General features: G+C 38.8%; 1 protein-coding gene across 1 annotated transcript in view; it reads left to right on the top strand.

The window, feature by feature from the left end:
* Nucleotides 1–20,251, top strand: part of BBOX1 (gamma-butyrobetaine hydroxylase 1) — a 51,003-nt gene extending 30,752 nt beyond the window's left edge. Inside the window, exons 5-8 of the mRNA XM_058662470.1 lie at nt 10,351–10,456; nt 15,657–15,853; nt 18,011–18,177; nt 19,850–20,251. Coding sequence (XP_058518453.1) covers nt 10,351–10,456; nt 15,657–15,853; nt 18,011–18,177; nt 19,850–20,010 — 631 coding nt within the window. The 3' untranslated portion in view covers nt 20,011–20,251. The remainder of the gene's footprint in view (nt 1–10,350; nt 10,457–15,656; nt 15,854–18,010; nt 18,178–19,849) is intronic.
* Nucleotides 20,252–21,542: the final 1,291 nt, after the last annotated feature.

Here is a 21,542-nt window from a genome sequence, read left to right as displayed (position 1 = left end):
TCCATGGTCAGACCACAGATCCTGCAATTCTTCCCATGGTTGAAGTTCTCAGTCCAGTGATTCAATTGGGCAGGGGAGGGGGCATGTTTCCTGAAAGAAACCTTGTCTGAAGTAATCTCAGATGTGACTTATGTATGCTTGTCAGTGGCAGGTCAGGTCAGTCCACCACCCGCATCAGCTTACACTGGTAGTAGTTGCAATTGCTGGCTCAGTTCTGTCTCCAGCCCCTTCTCTTATACAAAGCAATGGATACTGCGGCCCAGCCCAGACCTGCCCACCAGACACTCAGCCCTCACATACACTCAACGGAAACTACCGAATGATCCCCCAATAATCCCCATTAGGCTTGCTCCCCAGTCCCAGTTCCTGTGCTTACCTGTATACGCAGCAGACTGTTACAGTGTCTCCCACATCCCATTCAGCTTTCATACATGTCAATGGGCATTGAAGCCTAGCTCAGCCCAACAGACTCCACTATCCAGCCTATGCTCAGGTTGGCAGGTACTACCACCTGTCTAACCCAGCCCTTCCTCAGCCCTGATTTTCATGGTCACCAGTGAGAGTTGCTCCCCATGAGAGAGGTCTCCACAGTTTCCCTAATGGACCCACTCGCACTCCCAGATCTTGCACTCTCCAGGTTGTTCTGCAGTTTAACTTGATAGAATTGACCCTCCTGCACCAGCATCTGCCAGTTGATGCTGCGACAAACCCAACCAGCCTGCACTTACACTGGCTAATGCATGCACCAGTGGATACAGTCAGTTAACCCAGCCCAACTCTCTCCCAACCCCAGCTAACAAGAAGTCCAACTGTAGTTGCAGCCCTGAGTGGCCTGGACTGCCCCCAGTCTCCTTCTCACACTCACCAGTGGGAGCAGTAGCCCAGCAGGGTGCCCTCCGCCACAGCCCTGCTACAAGGCTTCTACATCCCCCATCCCCCAGATTTCATGTGAGCAGATGGATGCTACAGGCCAGTCTGGCATGGCCTGCCTCACCTCAGCATTTGCCAGTGGGTGCTGCAGTCTGGCCTGGCCTTGTTTACCCCTAGTTGGGCTCATGCTGGTGGGTTCTGAAGCCTAGCCTAGACCAGCCAGTTCCCAGTTCTAGCAGTAACATGAACTGATTGATGTTGCGACATAATCCAGCCTGTCCTACACCCCATCCTAGTTCTCAGATCTGGCAGTGGGTGTTATGAATTATCCCAGCCTGGTCTGCCTGCAGACCTGACCCCCACTTAATGTCAATAGGTATCATAACCTGACTTGGTGTGGGTTGTTTCCTGCCTTGGTTCTTGTACTCACCTATAGGGACTGCATCCTGACAAAGGAGTTCTCCAAACTCCTCTATCAGGTCACCTCCCAGCGGCAGATGTTATGCACTTCATTGGGTCCTTGGTCCAGATTGAATTAGTCTACCTCTTGTCCTGGCAGGAACAGTGGCCTTGCCAAACTGACCCACACCCATTCTGGTTCTTACTGTTGAGTACTACAGCCCAGTCATACCTAGTCCAAGCCAAGATACAGCTCTCACATGATCCAACAGGTACTGAAACCTAGCCCAGCCCATCCTACACCCACCCTGGCTCTCATGAACACCAGCGGGTGCTGGAGTGTAGCCAAGTCTGGCACACCCCAGACCCAGTCCACACCCATGCCAATGGACACTTCAGTCATATCCAACCCAGATGACTGCCCCCATTCCAGCTTTCACAGCAGAGAACCACAACCCAGCTGGGATATCCTCCTAGCTCCCCAGGCTTGTTCCCAGCCACGATCTTGCATGTAGCAGTGGCTGCTGTGACCCAGCTTGGCATAGCCCATATCCTGTGTTGGCTTTTGCCATCAGATGCTACATCCTATCCTAGCCTGTCCCAGTCTATCCCCAGTCCCAACTCTCAATGGCAGGTGCTGCCATTTGGGAAACATATATATTGAATAATATTTATTAATTATGCAGGATTTACAAAAAGCTTCAGAAACCTGGTGACAGCTAAACAAACGTCTCTGTGAAGAAATGAGAAAAGGAAATGAACAGATATTTTTCAAAAGAACAAATTCAAATGGCTAATAGACATATGAGAAGATGCTCAGACTCTCTAGCCATCAGGCAGATACAAATGAAAACCACACTGAGAGTCCACCTGACTCCAGTGATGTTGGCCTACATTCAGCTGTACTAACACCTGCTGGCATGGCTGTGGGGAGAAAAGTACGCTCCTTCAGTATTGTTAGGAGTTTAGGCTAGTACAACCACTATGGTAGTCAGTATGGAGAGTGCTTAGGGAACTCCAAATAAACCTGCCATATGATCCAGCTATCCTCCTCCTAGGAATATATCCAAAGGAAATGAAAACTGTATATGAGAAGGGGATCTGTATTCCTATATTTACAGCAGCATAATCTACAATGGCAAATACATGAAAACAACCCAGATGTCTATCCATACAGGAGTGGATTGAAAAAAAAGCCTATGGTACAACTACTCCATGTAATACTATTTAACTATCAAAAAGAATGAAATTCTACCATTCGCAACCAAATCACCCCAACTAGACCTTTTTGCTCAGTAAAATAAGTCAATAACAAAAGGAAAAATACCATGTGTTCATGAAGGCAACCTTCATACAAATTATAAAATCAGTAACCCATTCAATATTATTTTTGCTAAAACACATGGTTTCTTATATATTTGTCTTTATTTTCATTTCCTCGAAATAGTTTCTTTTCTCTTATTAAATTCTTCTCTGACTCACACAGTAGCATCATTTTCTCCAAGAAGGTTTATTTTTTCTTTCCATTTCTTCACCGACACATTGGTTATTCCATAGCATGTTACTTCACTCCATGGGACTATAATTTTTTTAACTTTATTCTTGTTGTTGATTTTGTTTTATGGCTTCTCATTTAAGAGAATATATTGTAACTGTGTAATAGAAAGTATAATATCCAGATGTAAAGATATGCAGTATGTATCTACTTCCAATTCAAAGACAGACTCCCAGTGAAACGGATATATCTGGAAAATAGGATGCTGGACTCTGCCAGTGTCTGCAGCCAGAATGTCAGGATACACTTAAATTACAGAATGACGGACTTATGACCGTTTATGAAGAACTACACTATTATAATATAGAAGAAATCAGTTAAGGGAAGGAAACCCAGAGCCTATGGAATTCTATCACAAATTTTAAAATAAAATAAAAGGAAAATATTTATTGTTATGTATTTATTAAATATTTATTTTTACAAAGATTTATGTTTAATAAATAAATAAGATAAATGGATTCATTTTTATTTTTTATTTGAAAGACAGATTTGTAGAAAGAGAGATCTTCCATCCACTGGTTAATTCCCCAAATGCCCACAATGGTCGGAGCTGAGCTGATCCCAAGCCAGAAGCCAGGGACAGGGACTTCTTCCTGATATCAGATGTGGATGTAGGCGCTCAAAGCTTTAGACTAGCCTCCACTGCTTTCCCAAGCCACAAGCAGTGGGCTGGATTGGATGGTTAGTACCTGGGACTTGAATCGGCACTTGTATGGACCGCTGGCACCACAGATAGAAGTTTAGCCTACTATACTACTGTGCCAGCCCTGAGACTATAATTCTTTCCACAGTGAGCAGTTTAGAAAGTCTTCTCTAAATAGACAAAAATCACACTCTGTAAATTCCATATACTGGAATGCCTGAGTTTGATACTCAGTTTTGGCACCAATTCCACTTTTCTTGGCAATGCACACTCTGGGAGACTGTAGGTGAAGACCCAAGTTGTTGTGTCCCTGCCACCACGTGGGAGATGTGTGCTGAGTTCTCAGCTCCAGTATGACCAGGTCACAGCCATTACAGGCATTTGGAAAGTGAATGTGTAATGGGAGAATTTGCTCTTTCACTCTCACTTTCTTTCACTCTTGTCCTCCCCCTTTCTCTCCCTCCCTCCCTCCTCCTGTCTCAGTCTTTCCGCCTCTTGAATAAATAAATAGAAACTCTTCCTCGGTATTGTGGCTCCACAGGTGACAAACAAATGCATTAAAACACTATCCAAAAAAAGTTTCAGAATTGAGGACCCAATGTCCCAGAAAATATGAATTGCTTGACTGCCCACCGAGCTTCCCGAAGGGTCCGTGGGTGAACAGTGGTCAGTTATTACTCTATCCTAAGCTATTTGCAGGTGAGAAACTGATCAAAGCTTTTCGTGTCATTTCCCTGATTTCCCAGAGCTCTCATTATGCTCTCCCAGCAGGCTTGTTTTAATAACTGTAATGACCTTTGAAACTTCTGCAGGAAAGTTGTCTGGAAACATAAAATTCTACTGCCACTGCCCAGTTTCACATTTGCTGAGTGCCTTGTGCAAATTGCATTGCATGATGGGGCCTCATCAGATAGTCAAACAGGTTCTAGTGGGCTATTTGTAAAGTACGTTAGCCAGGCTGATTAAGAATTAACAGTATTGAAGTTGCCTCTGGGGTGTACAATTATTGAGACTTTTCAGCATCCACTAAATTTCTGCTGGTATTTCCGTTTGAAAAAAAAAAATCTGTTTGCCAACCCAGTAGCTTTCCACATGCTGAGCTGCATTAGAGATCAGGGAAGTACAAGTGAAAAAGATGAGTCCTTAGCATCTGGCCCCTTACAGAGTGTTCCTCTCATTGATACTACCTCCAAATCTGACTTTGAAACGGCTACTTGTTTGAGATACATGTTACCATAAAACATTTGTGAAGTGTGGGGGTTGAACAGGAAAAGGGAAATTAGGTTGACCCATTTTGTTGAAGTTTCAAGCCAAGAAATCGCTTGAGGAAACCACATAGCCCTTGAGTCAAAATGGTTTGTGAGTTATGAAAAACCAGAGGAGAGGCAATTCAGACAGGGAAAGAAAACTTGTCTGAGCTCTGAATTTAGTTATAATTTCATCTGACTGTAAAAAGAATCACAGTAAAATATTTTAATGAGTTTCATTATACTGGCTATAGTGTTTGAGTTGGGTAGGGGGTGGAAAGGGGACTTTACGAATGTGTATTCTAGTACAATTAGTGTTTCTTAAGCAAAGTAACAAGTTACACCCCTTCAGTCATTGTGAACCCCAATTTATATTAACAGCCAACCCTAGGGTTCCCCTTGCAGCATTAAGTTTCACAGTAATTAATGTTGCTGCCAACAAAATCACTTACATATGAGGTTATATTGTGAATGAAAGGAAAAATAATTTCTATGTCTCATGCTTCTCTAGAAACCACTCAAGACAATGTCTGAGACAACCTATTACAGCAGCTGTTCTCAAGCAGTGCTCTGATTCTTATTGTCCCCTTACTCGTCCTCGGTGAAGGCAGACTAAGCCATCGTTAATGAGATGGAAGGAATAATATTCACTAAGCACCTTTCATTCACTAAGTGTAGAGCTCTTCACTTCACAGGCATGATCTGGAATCTTCATACTTATAACAAAAATTATTAGCCCCATTTCACAGGTGAGGAAATGGAGGCAGGAAAATCAGGCTTAAAGCCAATGATTGCTTACCTCAATAGCTTCCACTCTGTCCTTTACACCATTCTTCTGGGACAGTGTGTTGTATTCTACCCATCAATTTTAATGCCACAATAATTACTAATAATCAACTATAACTTGTACTCATGTGCAAGTTCAGATAAAAGGAAATAATAGGTTCACATGCAAATTTCTCAAACTAAGTCACAACGATGGCACCAATATTCTTTTTCCCTTTTCTGCTTTTAAATTTAAATTGTGGGAAACTACTCAAATACAGAGAAAGTGACAAGTGACACAAAAATAAATAACTTGGGCCCAGTGCAATAGCTTAGCGGTTAAAGTCCTCGCCTTGAATGCATTGAGATTCCGTATGGGCTACAGTTGTAATGCCAGCAGCTCCACTTCCCATCCAGCTCCCTGCTTGTGGCCTGGGAAAGCAGTTGAAGATGGCCCAGAGCTTTGGGACCCTGCACCCGCATGGGAGACCCGGAAAGAAGTTCCTGGCTTCTGGCTCCGGATAAGCGTAGCACCGGCTATTGTGGTCACTTGGGGAGTGAATCAGCTGATGGAAGATCTTCTTCTCTGTCTCTCCTCCTCTCTGTACATCTACCTTTCCAAAAAAAATAAATAAATCTGGGCCCGGCGGCGTGGCCTAGCAGCTAAAGTCCTTGCCTTGAATGCACCCCGGATCCCATATGGGCGCCGGTTCTAATCCCGGCAGCTCCAGTTCCCATCCAGCTCCCTGCTTGTGGCCTGGGAAAGCAGTTGAGGATGGCCCAATGCCTTGGGACCCTGCACCCACGTGGGAGACCCGGAAGAAACTCCTGGCTCCTGACTTCAGATTGGCTAAGCACCAGCCATTGTAGCTGCTTGGGGAGTGAATCATCGGATGGAAGATCTTCCTGTCTGTCTCTCCTCCTCTCTATATATCTGACTTTGTAATAAAAAAATAAATAAACCTTTAAAAAATAATAAATATATAAATAAATCTTTAATAAATAAATAACTTATTACAATAGACCATATATGTCTAATATTTCACACTAAAATCTAAAGAAGTACCTAACTCTTGTTCTAAAGAAATAAATTAAGTACAATCAGATCCATCTCTCCAACCAAAAAAACTACTGAGGATGATTACTGCTAAGTTCGCAAAAATTATTTTCTTATTTGCAATGCTTTGCATTCAGTTTTTCACAGTGGAGGCCTTTGGAACTCTCTTCGCACCAAATTGCTCTACCTCATCTCTGTTCTTACAGGTGATTTTCTTTTTCTATCCCTGTTTTAATCTTTATTATTGAAAGAATTATTATTGTTAAAAATGAATTTAAAAGAATGTTTTTCAAAGTTATTAACATGTTTTACAGCTGTACTGATGTAGGATTCACAGAAAATAAATATACATAGTGTGTGCAACATGGGTTCATAAATATATACTCCTTGAAATAACTGCCATAATCATGTTAACATTATCAAATCTTTGTTACCTCTTAGTTATATATGAAGAAAATTTGCATCTATTCTCAGAAAATTTCAAGTGTACAATACTGTTATTGTGAGTAGCAGTAGTCATTATGCTGTATAGTAGGTTTCTGGTAATTATTCATATTACAAAGAAATATGTGCCTTTTCTCCAATATATCTTTTTTTCTCCCACTCCTAATCCCCAGTAATCACCATTCCACATAGTTCTCATGGTAAAATATCATACATAAACTGAAAACCTCATAAAGGAAGCATATTTTTAATCAATTATTATAACACAAAAACCCTTAAATACCACGTAAGTCAAGATAGAGAATGTTGGTGTGGCTGTTTGAGTCAACATTTAAGATGCTGCTTGCCATATCTACGTCCTGTTTCAGAGCGCCTGGTTTGAGGCCTGGCTCATCTGCTTTCAACCCAGCTCCCTGCCAACCAGCAGCCTGAGAGGCAGTAAGATGATGGCTCAAGTCCTTGGGGTCCTTGACACCCACATGGAAGACTGAGGTTGAGTTCTGGGCGACCAGCTCTGGCCCAAGCGGTTGCACATGTTTGGAAAGTCAACAGTAGATTGAACATCTCTCTGGCCTCTACCCTTTTTTTGTCTCCTTCTCCCGCTCTCTCTCTCTTTGTCTCTCTGTCTCTCTCTCTCTCGCTCGCTCGCTCTCACTCTCGCTTTGCATGCTGGATGATCTTTTTCCTGGTTTCCTTGGTTTAGTTTACTGTTACCCATATGTGCATCCCTTAGCTCTACAGTTTGGCTTTCATACTTTTTAGGGTTTTTAGGGTTTTTTTTCTCTTCTGACATTCATTTAAGTAAACATAAATTCTCTGTTCAACACCAATCCCATATCAATGTGTTTCTATTCATTTTGCATGTCTGAAGCCCATTCCCTTATAAATTTCTCAGGAAGGACTCATGGGAACAATATTCTCTGAATTCTTGCATGTTGACAGCAGTTTAAAACATTTATACTTGAAAATCAGTTTTCCTGAATATAAAATTCCTGGCTTGAACATGTCATTATTATGCCTTGAACATGTCATTATGATTTTATTGGTAATCTGACTTTAGTTTTCTCATAAGTCTATATTTTTGCCTGAATGCTGAAATTATTTTTTCTTAAGTCTAGTGATTTTCAAGACTAATGTTGTTGCTGGCTGTTCCAGGGAAAATTTTCAGGGAGAATGTTGTTTGATCTTTCAATACGTAGTTTAAGTTTTTATTTAGTTTCAAGAATTTTTTTCTTGAATTATAATTCCTAGTATTTGTTTGCTTCCTTTGCTTTGGGTTTCTTCTTTGAAGGACTTTGGTGGAATTTATACCTAATCTTCCTATCTTGTCCTTTTGCTACATTCTCTTATAAATCCTTCTTCAGATTTTTATTTTTAAGCTTTTCTGCCTGTTCTCTCTTGGTTACACAAAGGTACTACTTGTTGTGTTTCTTTGATCTTGCATTTCTTCAAGTTTATACATTATTTGATTTTCAAGTTTTTTGCTTCTGAACACATCACACACCATTTCAATAAAGATTTGGGGATTTGTTAGAAGGAGTTATAAATAGAAAATAAAAGTAGTTGGAGAGTAGTTCCTTCTGGCATGTGTTACTTTAATGTCACTTTGCTATTTTTTGTCTTTAAAAAAATGGAATCTCTCTCTTCCCTCTGTAATTGTGACTTCCAAAATAATAAATCTTAGAGAAAAAAGAAGTATCTTCAAAAAGTTCATATTCTATTATGAGAAAACTCCATTGATTTAAAATTTATTTTGCACCAAAACAAGCTTTTTCAGTTCTTTAGTTTCTTAACACACGCATTCCTCAACAATAATACAACAGCAATAGTCTGTTAATGTAAAAGTCTAATACTCTCAGATGCCAAACTGTGTGTTAGGCCCTGTAGTCCCTCAACATAAATTAACCCGAATTACATACCCACAACAATCCAAAACACTAAACTATTTCTTTTTCCTTTTTTTCTTTATTTTTATAAAGGGAAGTAAATATCACATATTTTGCAGTATAGATTTAGAAAGATTATTTATTTATTTAAAAGGCAGCCTTTACCAAGACAGCTGTTTCATCTATGGGTTCACTGCAGCAGAACCGGGCTGGTCTGCTTTGGAACCCCATGTGTATGACAATGTCCCACAGACTTAAACTACTTTCTGCTAATTTAACAGGTGCACCAAAAGAGAACTGGATTAGAAATAAAACATTTGAGACACAAACTGGCACACAGAAAATGCTGGTGTTACAGGCAGTTTTATACTGAGCCACAATACTGGCCCCTTCCACCAACTTTTTGATGTACCCACATACTGAAAAGATTATAGCTTTGCAAAACACAGCTCTTGAAATTTTCCCAAGTATTACTTACAAATAACTATATGTACTTACTCTAAAATAAAAATAATGATTAATAGCTAATACAGTCATGACTTCAATACACTTACAATATATAGAATAGACAGAAAACAGTGAGAAAGAGTGAACCAGTCAGGAAATGACCCAATTTAACTTCATAGAATCCACATTGACTCAACAAGCATTGACAGTAGGTCACGGTTATTAATTAAAGAATGTGTAGAAACAAACCCCTCTTGGTAATATGCATTGGAGAGGCAAATGCAGCCTGCAACCCAGTCATTACTATTGTTGGGACCAGCTGTGCTCTTCCCTTGGTCCAGCGAATTTCTTTTGATAACAGAGAGGCAAGAACACCTTGGGCTGTGGGACACAGATGAGAGGCTGAGTCCTATTTTCAGGATTTGTTTCCTTGTTCCATTGCACATATTTTTATTTTATTACACGCTAGATAGTTTAACTTATATTAAATATCCAAAATAGGTAAATTTATAGTGGCAAAGTAACTTAGTGCTTGCCAAAGTCTTGGGGAAGGGAGGAATGGGAAGAAACAGCTTCCTAGATCAAAGGTTTTAATTTGGAGTGATACAACTGTTTTCAAACAAGACACCCAAAGGCAATGATTGAAATGATTGACACCATTGTGTATGTGCCAAATGCCACTGAATTAATCACTTCAAAAATTAATTTTATGATACGTGAATTTTCCTTACTGCACCATTTTTAAATATGTTAAACTTTAAAAAAAAAAAACTTAGAATCCCATGGACCCTTCTCTGTGAACTCTGTATGACAAACCAATCAACAAATGCATGAGTACACTTGAAAAGAAATGAGAAATGAGAAGATGTTAATTCTAAAATACTCACTTAAAACCAAGAAAAGTTAGACTCTCTTTCGGGCTCATAGTCACTATGCTTATTACTTTAAAAGTGAAAAGTTTCCACTTCACTCATTCTAACACATTTCCTCTGGCTTAATGACAATCTCTTTAAACACATCTTTCTTGTATTTTACAGACATACTTGGCAAGTGCAAGATAAAATCGATGCAAATAATGTGGCTTACACAACTGGGAAGCTAAGCTTTCACACTGATTATCCAGCTCTCCATCATCCACCTGGGGTAAGGTGAGCTTCAACATATTTTCCACAAGGCAGACCAAACACAATCATCCTCCTGTATTCTGAGTTCAGAAGAGTGTATGTTAATCCAGTATAATATATCTTATGTAAATCTCCTTTCTCCAAGCACAATCCGAGCTCATACAATCTATTATTAAATCCTGAATATTCTCACATGCCTAAGGGAAAGGACCTTTTTGTGTATATTTTCAAAAAGCCTTTTTTGCACGTTGGCTTCTCATAAAACAGGTGTTTTGGGTATATTCCTAGGAGTGCTATTGCTGGATCATACGGTATGTCGATTTTGAGTTGTTTGAATGTTCTCCATACTGATTTCCATAGAGGATGTACCAACCTGCAGCCCCACCAGCAGTAGAGTAGGGTTCCCTTTCCCCCACAACCTCGCCAACAAGTGTTGTTGGTGCTTTTATTCATGTGGGCCAGTCTTACTGGCGTTAGGTGGTACCTCATTGATGTTTTAATTTGGATTTCCCTTATTGCCAGGGAACTTGAGCATTTTTTCATATGTTTATTTGCCATTTGGGTTTGTTCTTTTGTGAAATGTTTGCCCATTTCCCATGCCCATTTCTTGAGTGGCTTGTTTGTTTTGACATTTTGGTTGTTTTGTAGTTCTTTGTATTCTGGAAATTAGCCCTCTGTCACCTATGTCTTTTTTGTTGTTGTTCCCGGAAATAACTGTTGGCACTCTCTATTGCCAAGACAGACTTTAAGAGAACAGTACATTTTAAGGTTTCTACCCCTATATCACTCCCAAGATAACTGAGTAGAAAATAAAATTAGGGTATGCAAGATAGGGTTTCCCACAGTCACATGGCCATCATTCAGATCAGTTAGCGAGCACTGCAGAAAAACACACTCCGTAACCTAATGGCCTCAAAGAAGGGCCAGATTTTACAATGTGGACTGCATTCAGCTGGGCATTTGTTCTGATCTGTGGTCATACAACTGTACACAGCTGCTGAGTTGCTGAGGGCAGCTTGACCTCAGTTGGAGAAGCTTCTGTCTGTTCCTCTTGGTATATCATCCTCCGGTTGGTCAGCCCAAGTCTGAGCACAGCACAACTAGCAGAATATCCAGAGAGTAACCCAACACATGCCAGATCCAGGACAGGGTAGTAATCTACAAGAGAACACTCCATCAGTGTTTTGTCTCTGGCTATTTTTGTTTTATCTAAGCCAATTTTAAGTCTAACTGAGACTGAATAGGTGAAAAAGTAAACATCTCAAGGAAGGAGTTGCAAAATTAATTGCAAAGAGTGACAAACAGAAGAAACAGAATAACTCTGGCTATTTTTCGTAAACTATCTACCATATTATCTGTTAGATCTCTTGTCAAGGCCATAGATACTCTGAATTCTTAGGAGGATTTCTGAGGTCACCCTTATTTTACTAAACAAGATACACTTTCACAAAATCATCATTTTAATAGCCCCCAAAATCTAGTCATGAAACAAACTTTTAAAAGATATTATCCTTTCTATTTTTATTTTTTTTAGTGTTGTAGGCATCAAAGTTCTCCCCCCACCACCACCTTTGCCACACATAATTGCCTGAATTTCCACAGTAGTATAGTCTCTTAGCAATAGTTGCAAGATTGACTTTCTGGGCCTAGTGCAATAGTCTAGTGGCTAACTCCATCATGCACGTTCTAGGATTCTTTATAGGTACCTGTTCATGTTCCACTTGCTCCATTTCCCATGCAGCTCCCGGCTTGTAGCCTGGGGAGGCAGTAGATGGCCCAAAGCTTTGGGACCCTCTATCCACATTGGGAGACTCAGAGAAAGTTCCTGACTAATGGCTTCACATCGGCTTGGCTCCAGCCATTGCAGCCACTTGTTGAATGAATCAGCAGACAGATCTTTCTGTCCTTCACTCTGTAAATCTGACTTTCCAATTAAAAAAAGAAAAGATTAACTTTCTGCTATTTAAATGTATCACGACATGGTAGGCATAGATAGAGGTACATACAATCTATTATCATGCTGTACATGTATATATTTAAGGGTACATTATGATAATAATCACATAGAAATTCGTTAAACAAAATTTGGCCAATGCTGAAGTAATGAAACAGAAACGGACCAAACTCAAAGCCCATTCATTTTCTTTTCATCATCTTAACTGAACATGTTTTCTCTGTGTTGTCATTTTTGCCCATTTTTCTGGCCAATATTAGCTAAGCTGATCTATTATTTGACTTCATATGTTTTAAATTATTTTGTTGATTGTCATCCATCACATGATTTCTTTGAACTAAATGATGACAAAAGAAATGACCCCTATAGTCACTTCTTTGGGTAGAAACTGGGGAAAAAAGATGGAGTGTTATTTATCCTAATTACATTTCAAAGATTTTTCTGAAATCCCAAGGTTAAAAGCCAAACTAATCACAGTGGCTCATCTGCCAAAAATCAGTTGGAGAAGTTGGGTGGAATACAACTGGAAAGATGAGAGTAGGAAACTGAATATTCTATTTTAATTTTAAAATTATCTCCTCATTTGTGGGTACAGATCTTGCTCTTTGGGTTAAAAATGGAAAACCAATGAAAAACAAATTAAGTACAATGCAGTGCCTGACAGTTCCATTGTGTTTTATGCTTCTCGAAGAAGTTTTGCATATGTTACATTAAATAATCCCTCTTAATAGTCCTCAAGATAGAGAGGACGAACTGTGTCAATTTGTATTAGATGAGAGAATGAAGCACAAAATTAACTACTTGTAATTCTCTCTGTAAATCTAACCTGCCTTTCTAATGAAGACAAGTAAATCTTTTTTAAAAATTGCAATCAAATAAAATTTAAAGTCTACTTCTTCATAGTCACAGCAGCTACATTTCTAGTGCACCGTAACCACATGGCTAGTGACCATTGTACTGGGCAACAGAGAACATTCCCGTTATTATATCAAATCCTAACAGACAACAGTATTCTAGACTTCTCTGGAGATAAACCAGAAAAACAGATTTTTTCCATCAATTTTATCCTTCTAGATTGGAACTTTTATCACATTTACCTCTTCAAGACTATGAAAATTCATCCATACACTGGTTTTTCTTTTTTTTTAATCAGCTATAATGAACTTCTAAGGAATATTAGTTTCAAGTAAAAAAAAAGTCTAAATTTAGACACTGAAAAAGTATCCACTAATGCTGACTTTCCAATAGGAATGACAAAACCAATGAAAAACTCCACCCAAATAATATTTTTAATTTGATTATAATATACTTTTCAAAATGTAATAATGTTTAAAAAGTTCGCCCAAAATCTTATAAAAACAACCACATTTGCTACAGTGTCATGTCCCGTTTCCAATATTTCTTGGACTTATTCATTCTTCCAGGCCCATTCTTCCAGTACCTACCTTTTTCCTTTTCAGCCCTACACCTTAGTAATCCTCTGTGACAGTTCCCCTTCAAACTAAAAATAATAATAATAATAATAATAAGGAAAAGGAAAAGGAGGAGGTAATAGTCCTTTAAAAATACAGTTGTATTTATTGGAAAGGCATAGTGTCATTGGTGTACTCCTAGGATGAGACTTCCACACAAGGTGTTTGATCCAAGAGAGAATTTCTACCCGTTGGTCATTCTCCCATTTTCCAAAAAAACTGATAGCTAGGACAGGTTCAGATAAGAAGCCTAGAATTCAACCTATGTCTCCCATATGAGAGACAGAAACCCAAATACCTGCATGAACTATTGCCAGCTGCCAAACCGGGTGCCCATTAGCAGGAAGCCGGAATTGGAAGCAGGGCTAAAATTCCAACATGGGCACTCCGATATGACATGCAAGTATCCCAACCAATACGTTAGCTACTGTGCCAAATGCCTACACCTACTAGAATAAACATCCTGAATTCAGTCCTGATTGCATAACTTGCACATTCAAAACCTTTCAACTTGCCCTCTATGAGCAAATAAACTATGAAAGTCTTTATTCTGACAGTCAGAACTTGCCATGACAAGATCCCAGTTTACATTCCAGCCTGATCTCGTCCCACTCATGATTCTCAGTTACCCAAATAACAGTACAATTATGAGTATCCATTGTCACTGTCACCTGATTTTCTCTTTCGTCCTATTGTGTGTTTTGTGTGTATTCCCACTTCCTATGCGCAGATTACTCCACCTCTTGTAGAAAAGTGATCCTGTATGAAGCACTCACTCCTTGGAGATCCCATAACCTCAGTGTTTATTTGCTAAAGAAAACGCTCATGCCAATGTCTGTCTTCAACTATAACATGTCTAACTTTCATAACAGTAATTACAAGTAGCTTTTTCTTCCCCAATATTCTTTTCTACTTACATAAGAGAAATAGATTATAAAAATTTATCAAATAGGTTTTTGATCCATTTATATGTTTCTGAATCTTCACGCAAGATCAGAAAAGGTAAATACATGTTATTTTTTAAATATTTATTGAGATCCCAGCACAGCATACCAGTGGCTAAAATCCCCCCATTGCATGTTTCAAAATTCCATATGAGCACTGCTTCATATCCCAGATGTTGCACTTCCCTTCCAGCTTCCTGCTTGTGGTCTGGGAAAGCAGTGGAGTATGGTCCAAAGCTTTGGGATCCTGTACCACTTGAGAAACCTGGAAGAAACGCCTGGATCCTGGCTTTGACTCAGCTCAGCTCAGGCCATTGCAACTATTTGGAGGGTGAACCAGCAGATTGAAGATAATTCTCCCTGTCTTTCTTTCCCTTAGCAAATCTGACTTCCAAAAAAAAAAATAAATAAACCTTTAAAATATATGCTATATGTATGTATAAATATTATTAAATAAAATATTATTAAAATTATATATATATTGGGCCTGGTGCAGTAGCATAGTAGCTGAAGCCTCACCTTGCAACCATGTGAATCCCATATGGGCATCAATCCATGTCCCTGCTTCCCCCGACTTCCCTTCCAGCTTCATGCTTGTTGTCTCAGAAAACAGTAGAGGATGGTCCAAGGCCTTGGAAATCTGCACCGATATAGGAGACAGAGAGGAAACTCCTAGCTCCTGGCTCCTGGCTTCAGATCAGCTTAGTTCTGGTCACTGCAGCCACTTGTGGAGTGAATCACTAGATGGAAGATTTTTTTCTATCTCTCCTTCTCTCTATTTATCTGCCTATTCAATAAAAAAAAATCAACTTTTAAAAGTATATTTATTTATTTACTTATTTATTACAGGTTCAGCTTTTGCACTGCATAAAGCAAACTGTCACAGGAGGTGAGACTGAAATTGTGGATGGATATAATGTATGCCGAAAGCTCAAGGAAAAAAATCCACGGGCATTCCACATTCTGGCCTCTACGTTTGTGGACTTCACAGACATTGGGGTGGATTACTGTGATTTCTCTGTGCAATCTAAGCACAAAATTATAGAGTAAGTAATATTTTTAAATTTCCTGTAGCAATAAAACAACTGACATCAAAAAATGCAGTAACGACCCAGCATGATAGCCTACTAGCTAAAGTCCCTTGCTTGCATGTGCCACCAGGATTCCAAATGGATGCCAGTTTCTGTCCCTGCTGTTTCACTTCCCTTCCAGCTCCCTGCTTGTAACCTGGGAAACCAGTCGAGGACAGCCCAAAGCCTTGGCCTTGGGACCTTGCACCTGCGTGAGAGATCTAGAAGAAGCTCCTGGTTCCTGGATTCAGATTGGTTCGGCTCCTTCCATTGTGGCGATCACTTGGAGAGTGAACCAGCAGATGAAAGAGCTTTCTCAACCATCTTCTGTGATCACCTCATTGTCAATTCAGTTTTAGTTTATACACATCATATAACATAATATACATAAAATAACGTTTTCCATAACATCATATCATCTTAAATTAATGCAAACATGTGGTATCTGACCTTTTGGGATTGGCTCATTTCCCTTAGCATTTTGGTTTCCAGTTTGGCCCATTTGGCCACAAAGAACTGCATTTTGTTTTTTTTAATAGCTGAGTAGTATTCCATGGAGTAGATGAACCATAGCTTTCTTATCCAATCTTCTGCTGATGGGCATTTTGGTTGTTTCCATGTTTTTGCAATTACTGATTGTGCTGCTATGAGCATAGGGGTGCATGTTGGCTTCTCATAAAACAGGTGTTTTGGGTATATTCCTAGGAGTGCTATTGCTGGATCATACGGTATGTCGATTTTGAGTTGTCTGGATGTTCTCCATACTGATTTCCATAGAGGATGTACCAACCTGCAGCCCCACCAGCAGTGGAGTAGGGTTCCCTTTTCCCCACAACCTCGCCAACAAGTGTAGTTGCTGATTTTATTCATGTGGGCCAGAAATTGCAATTGTTTTTAACATATTGGTTACTCAATACTATAACTATTAGTTACACAATGAAGTTAATTGTTGCTGAGGGTATGTTGGAGCCTTTAATTGATTGGGTTGATAATCTGATGGTTCTGCCCTCGAACCGGACAGGGTCTCCCCAGGAAGCTGAGGAACTAGACTGGACTATAAGATGTTGGACTCTATGTTTAGTTTATGCTTGCAAAGAAGGAATCTCAACTGTACTTGATCAGTGGATATGCAACAAGGTGGAATATTCCACATGGGGGGAGGGTGGGGGGAGGGGTGGGGTGATTCCCAGTTCCAATGAAACTGTATCACATAATACAATGTAATCAATGAATAAAAAAAAGAAAGAAAGAAAGAAAGAGCTTTCTCTCTGTCTCTCCTTCTCTCTGAAAATCTGATTTTCCAATTGAAAAAACAAATATATATTTTTTAAAAAGATATGTTCACCTTTATTTGAAAGTCAAATTTACAAAGAGAGAGGTAGAGAAAAAAAGATCTTTCATCCGCTGGTTCACTGACCAAATAGATGCAACAGCCAGAGCTCAGTCTGTCGGAAGCCAGGATACAGCAGCTGCTTCCAGGTTTCCCACAGGTGCAGGGTCCCAAGGACTTGGGCCATCCTTAACTGCTTTCACAAGCCAGAAGCAGAGAACTTGATGGGAAGAGGAGCATCTGGGACACAAGCCATCAGCCACATGGGATGCTGATGTTTGAAGGTGGAGGATCAGCCAGCTGAGCCATCATACCAACCCCTGTTCTTTTCTTTGTGCTTCAAGTTCTCTTTCTGTAAAATAAGCATTGAATTCAAACTATGTTCTTCAAATGTTTGAAGAATAAAACTTCCCATGCTATACCTTTAATTGAACTGTGCTTAGAACCCAGGTAGATTCCCACATAAAACCACTGTGATGCAACATGATTTTAATATGGTAGATTTGGTTTAATAAAATGAAAATCAGTGTATTTCATTAGGCATAACTTGACTCCCTGCAACATGTAAGTTGAATCCTCCTGGTACTTATGTAGTAATATATGAAAACACAAATAATTACTAAATGAATGAATGTAAAAATGAAGAAATATGCTGTACTAAACACATGTTTCTTTAAGATCTTTTCTATATATATATTTGGGTTCTTTAATACTATACTTCAGAAATATTTTCCAGAAGAATGGATCCTTACAAATATAAATGGGCATATCATATTTTAAATTTTCTTTCTTAAAAAAAAAAGGTTAGATGAAAAAGGTCAAGTGGTTCGCATCAACTTCAATAATGCAACCAGAGACACAATATTTGATATACCTGTTGAAAGAGTTCAGCCTTTCTATGCTGCCCTGAAGGAGTTTGTTGATCTTATGAACAGTGAAGAATTCAAGGTTATCTTCAAGATGAATCCAGGTGAGTGAACATATTTTCTCAAACAACTGAAAGACTAAATTTTCTTCAAACTTAACTAGAATGACATACAGAGCTATTTTTCTGAAATATGATACTTTGAAAACTTACAATACAATATTAGTAAATATAGGACTTGCTTAAATGGCAGACTGCTGGCCTGCCCCTGAATCTCCAAACAAACAAACAAAAACTCATTTTCTCAAGATTCTGGGGGGTCCTCACGTACTCTGGAGATTACTCCTGGTCTCCCAGGTGGGTGCAGGGACCCAAGGACTGAAAGCATTCTCTGCTGCTTCCCCAGGCCATTAAAAGGGAGCAGGATAGGAAATGGAGCAGCCAGGACTCAACCCAGTGCCCTTACAGGATGCCGAAGCTGCAAATGAAAATTAGCATGCTAAGCCATTGCATGTGCCTCATCAAATTGTTTTCAAATATGAATACATTGTAGGATACATTGTAGTAATTCATGTATTACTGTATATACTGACTTTTTGTATTAATAACAGGAAAAAAGCTACCTTTTATTAAATTTTTAAGATATAATACATCATTATTAATCTTAGTCACCATGTTGAATGACAGATTTCTTACATGTAAAGATTTTAGTTATCTATAATAAATCATTTCTGTCTGCCACTGATTTGGCCAAATGGAAGATTCTTTTCACTTGGACTACTTTTAATTGATTTTTGACAGAATAAGGTAATACTTTCTATTATCTATAAAGTCATAGATTTTTGATATTCTGAGTGGAAACATTGGGGCAGTCATTGTGATACAGCAAGTTAAGTTGCCATGGGATTTCGCATTCATATCAGAATGCCTGTTCACATTCCAGCTGTTTTGGTTCCAACCAAGCTGTTAGTGCATCCAGGGGAGAAGCAAAGACAGCTCAAGTTCTTGGGCTCCTACTATGCACTTGGGAAACCCAAATGGAGTTTTGCATTCTTAGAGTAGGCCGGGCCAATCCTGCTTCATGTGGACATTTGCAGAATCAATCAGGGGATGGAAGACTGGAAGATTGCTATCTCTCCACTTCCACACCAATACCATCTTTCAAGTAGATGAAAACTAAAATTTATTTAAATTTTTTCAAAGTGCAGCAATATATGCAATGGAAATACCAAAGGAAACAAAAGCAACAAGAAGATAGGATGTTGGAAGCAAAGCAGTTTCATTTCATGGTGTTATAGCTTTAGAAAAATCCTTAAGCTTGAAGCCTCAGTTTTCCCTTGTATAAAACAGGGAAAACCATATTATTTTCAGGATTCTTATGAGGCTAAAAAAGAATGCACACAAATTACTAGGAATCGAAGATAAATCAAGAATGTCACTGCCCTAATACTAACTTGAAAGAGACATTTCTCAGTAACAGCTAAGTAACTATCAGTAAGAACAATAGCAATATTTTACTCAGCATTTTAAAGATAAGGATTATAGAAATGTTCACAGAGGCTGACCAAAAGACTCAGGCTTTAAAGATCATAAGGCATAAAAGAGTTTGGCTCCAGAAGCCTGACTGGTGGGAAAAAGTGAATGTTCAATTTTATATAAAGCAATAGGGATGCTGCTTCTTGATGAGACCCAAGTAGGAATGGGATTTTGCAAGTTACATTTTCTCACTGTGTTAATCATGTAAATGTATGTTGTTCATGGTGAAAATCTCACCTAGGTGATGTGATTACTTTTGACAACTGGCGCTTACTGCATGGGCGACGCAGCTATGAAGCAGGTACTGAGATATCCCGTCATCTGGAAGGAGCTTATGCCGACTGGGACGTAGTAATGTCAAGGCTTCGTATCTTAAGGCAGATTGTTGAGAACGGAAACTGATTTTTTTTTGTCTGTAACTTTAGAAGATTTCGATGAGTAGATTTAACAAGATATGATATGATTAGTCACAGATTTTGGTCCAGTAAAGCTTCATATTAATTTCTTCAACACTGAATGCATGACTCTCCCATAAAAAACTGTTTGCTTGGCAATTATATGCAATGTCAAATTTATAGCTATTGGAGTAGTGTGCTCTCTTCACCAAATAAGGCACCCCTTCTATTCTGTCATTTACATGCTTGATTTACTTTGCCCACATACTGTAACTCCACAATGTCTACAAATAGTTTTTAATCACATAAAACCTTTCTTCAAATAAAAAATGTTTGTAAATGAACCCTTTGTTACAAATAAAGCTTGTGTTTCAAATAAAACTTGTCTCAAATCATGCTTCTACTCTATTTTCTATGGTCTCTTTTTTCTTGACTGCAAATTATGCCTTTAGCTTGCTGGATAAAATACTTTCTGTTTTCAAAGGTCTTGCTTATTTACTTTTATTAGTGAAGTGTAGTACCCAATTTCCACATCTTACCAACTTGTTCATCTTAGAATTTAATTTTTAATACCTAAAGCATAACATCAAACTTAAGATAAAATCTAGCCATCTAGTCTCCCTACATTTCTCTTGCCCGGAATAAATACTTTCGCGGGCTTCCAACATTGTATACAACTGGGATGCAGTTCTTCCCAGTCCTTGTCTTCAACAACAACAACAACAAAAACTGAGAAAGGATCAAGTAAGTAACACCCATGAATAGACATTGCAAATTTCTGGACAGCCTCAACTACTTGTAATAAGATGATAACTGCTTTGTGTTAGAATACAGGTGGTATCACTGCCACCATACGAGTCCCATTCCTGTTGAACCTAGTCCATCACCAACCCCTGCAAAAGACAGGTAATCAGTATTAACATTTACATAAAGTCTTCTTAGTACATGGATGTACCAAGTCTTTTGTTCTAAAGGTATTAATCACTGCCATCACGGAAGGCTCTTCCCGTTGCCTTATAACTATATAAAAACACTACCTCCATTCAACTTCTAACTTTTGCTTAACACTGACTTCTGTTTTCATAACAGAGGCATGTCCAACACCTAAAAGAGTCAATTTGATGTAGTGACCCTAGATTTACCCATTAATAATATCCAAATGCCAGGCACTTGTCAAGATAAAATGATGTATTACATTTTTTCTTTATTTGTCAGATGTTCTCCAGGCTCACTGACAGGCTAAAAATAGAAAAGGTTCAACTTTGACTACTCATTATAGTCTAATACAGAAGAGTATATTAACAAAGATGTGTCATGCTAAACACAATGATTCACAAGAAGGCAACCAAGAAAAATTGGAAAGGTTAAGGAGAGCTTCAGTCAAGTTGAATTATGAGACTTTTTTGTTTGTAGAAACAAAGAAGGAAATGGCTTTCCAAGTTAAAAAAACAAAAGACATATAAAGAATTCAGAGTGAACCCAGAATATGTGTTGAATTACAAGTGAGAAAAGTAAAACATACTGGCAGTATACATTTTA

This window comes from Ochotona princeps, chromosome 4, assembly GCF_030435755.1.
Source record: "Ochotona princeps isolate mOchPri1 chromosome 4, mOchPri1.hap1, whole genome shotgun sequence".
Classification (NCBI taxonomy): domain Eukaryota; kingdom Metazoa; phylum Chordata; class Mammalia; order Lagomorpha; family Ochotonidae; genus Ochotona; species Ochotona princeps.
Note: the sequence above shows the minus strand (reverse complement) of the source record. Positions and strands in the feature narration are given on the sequence as shown.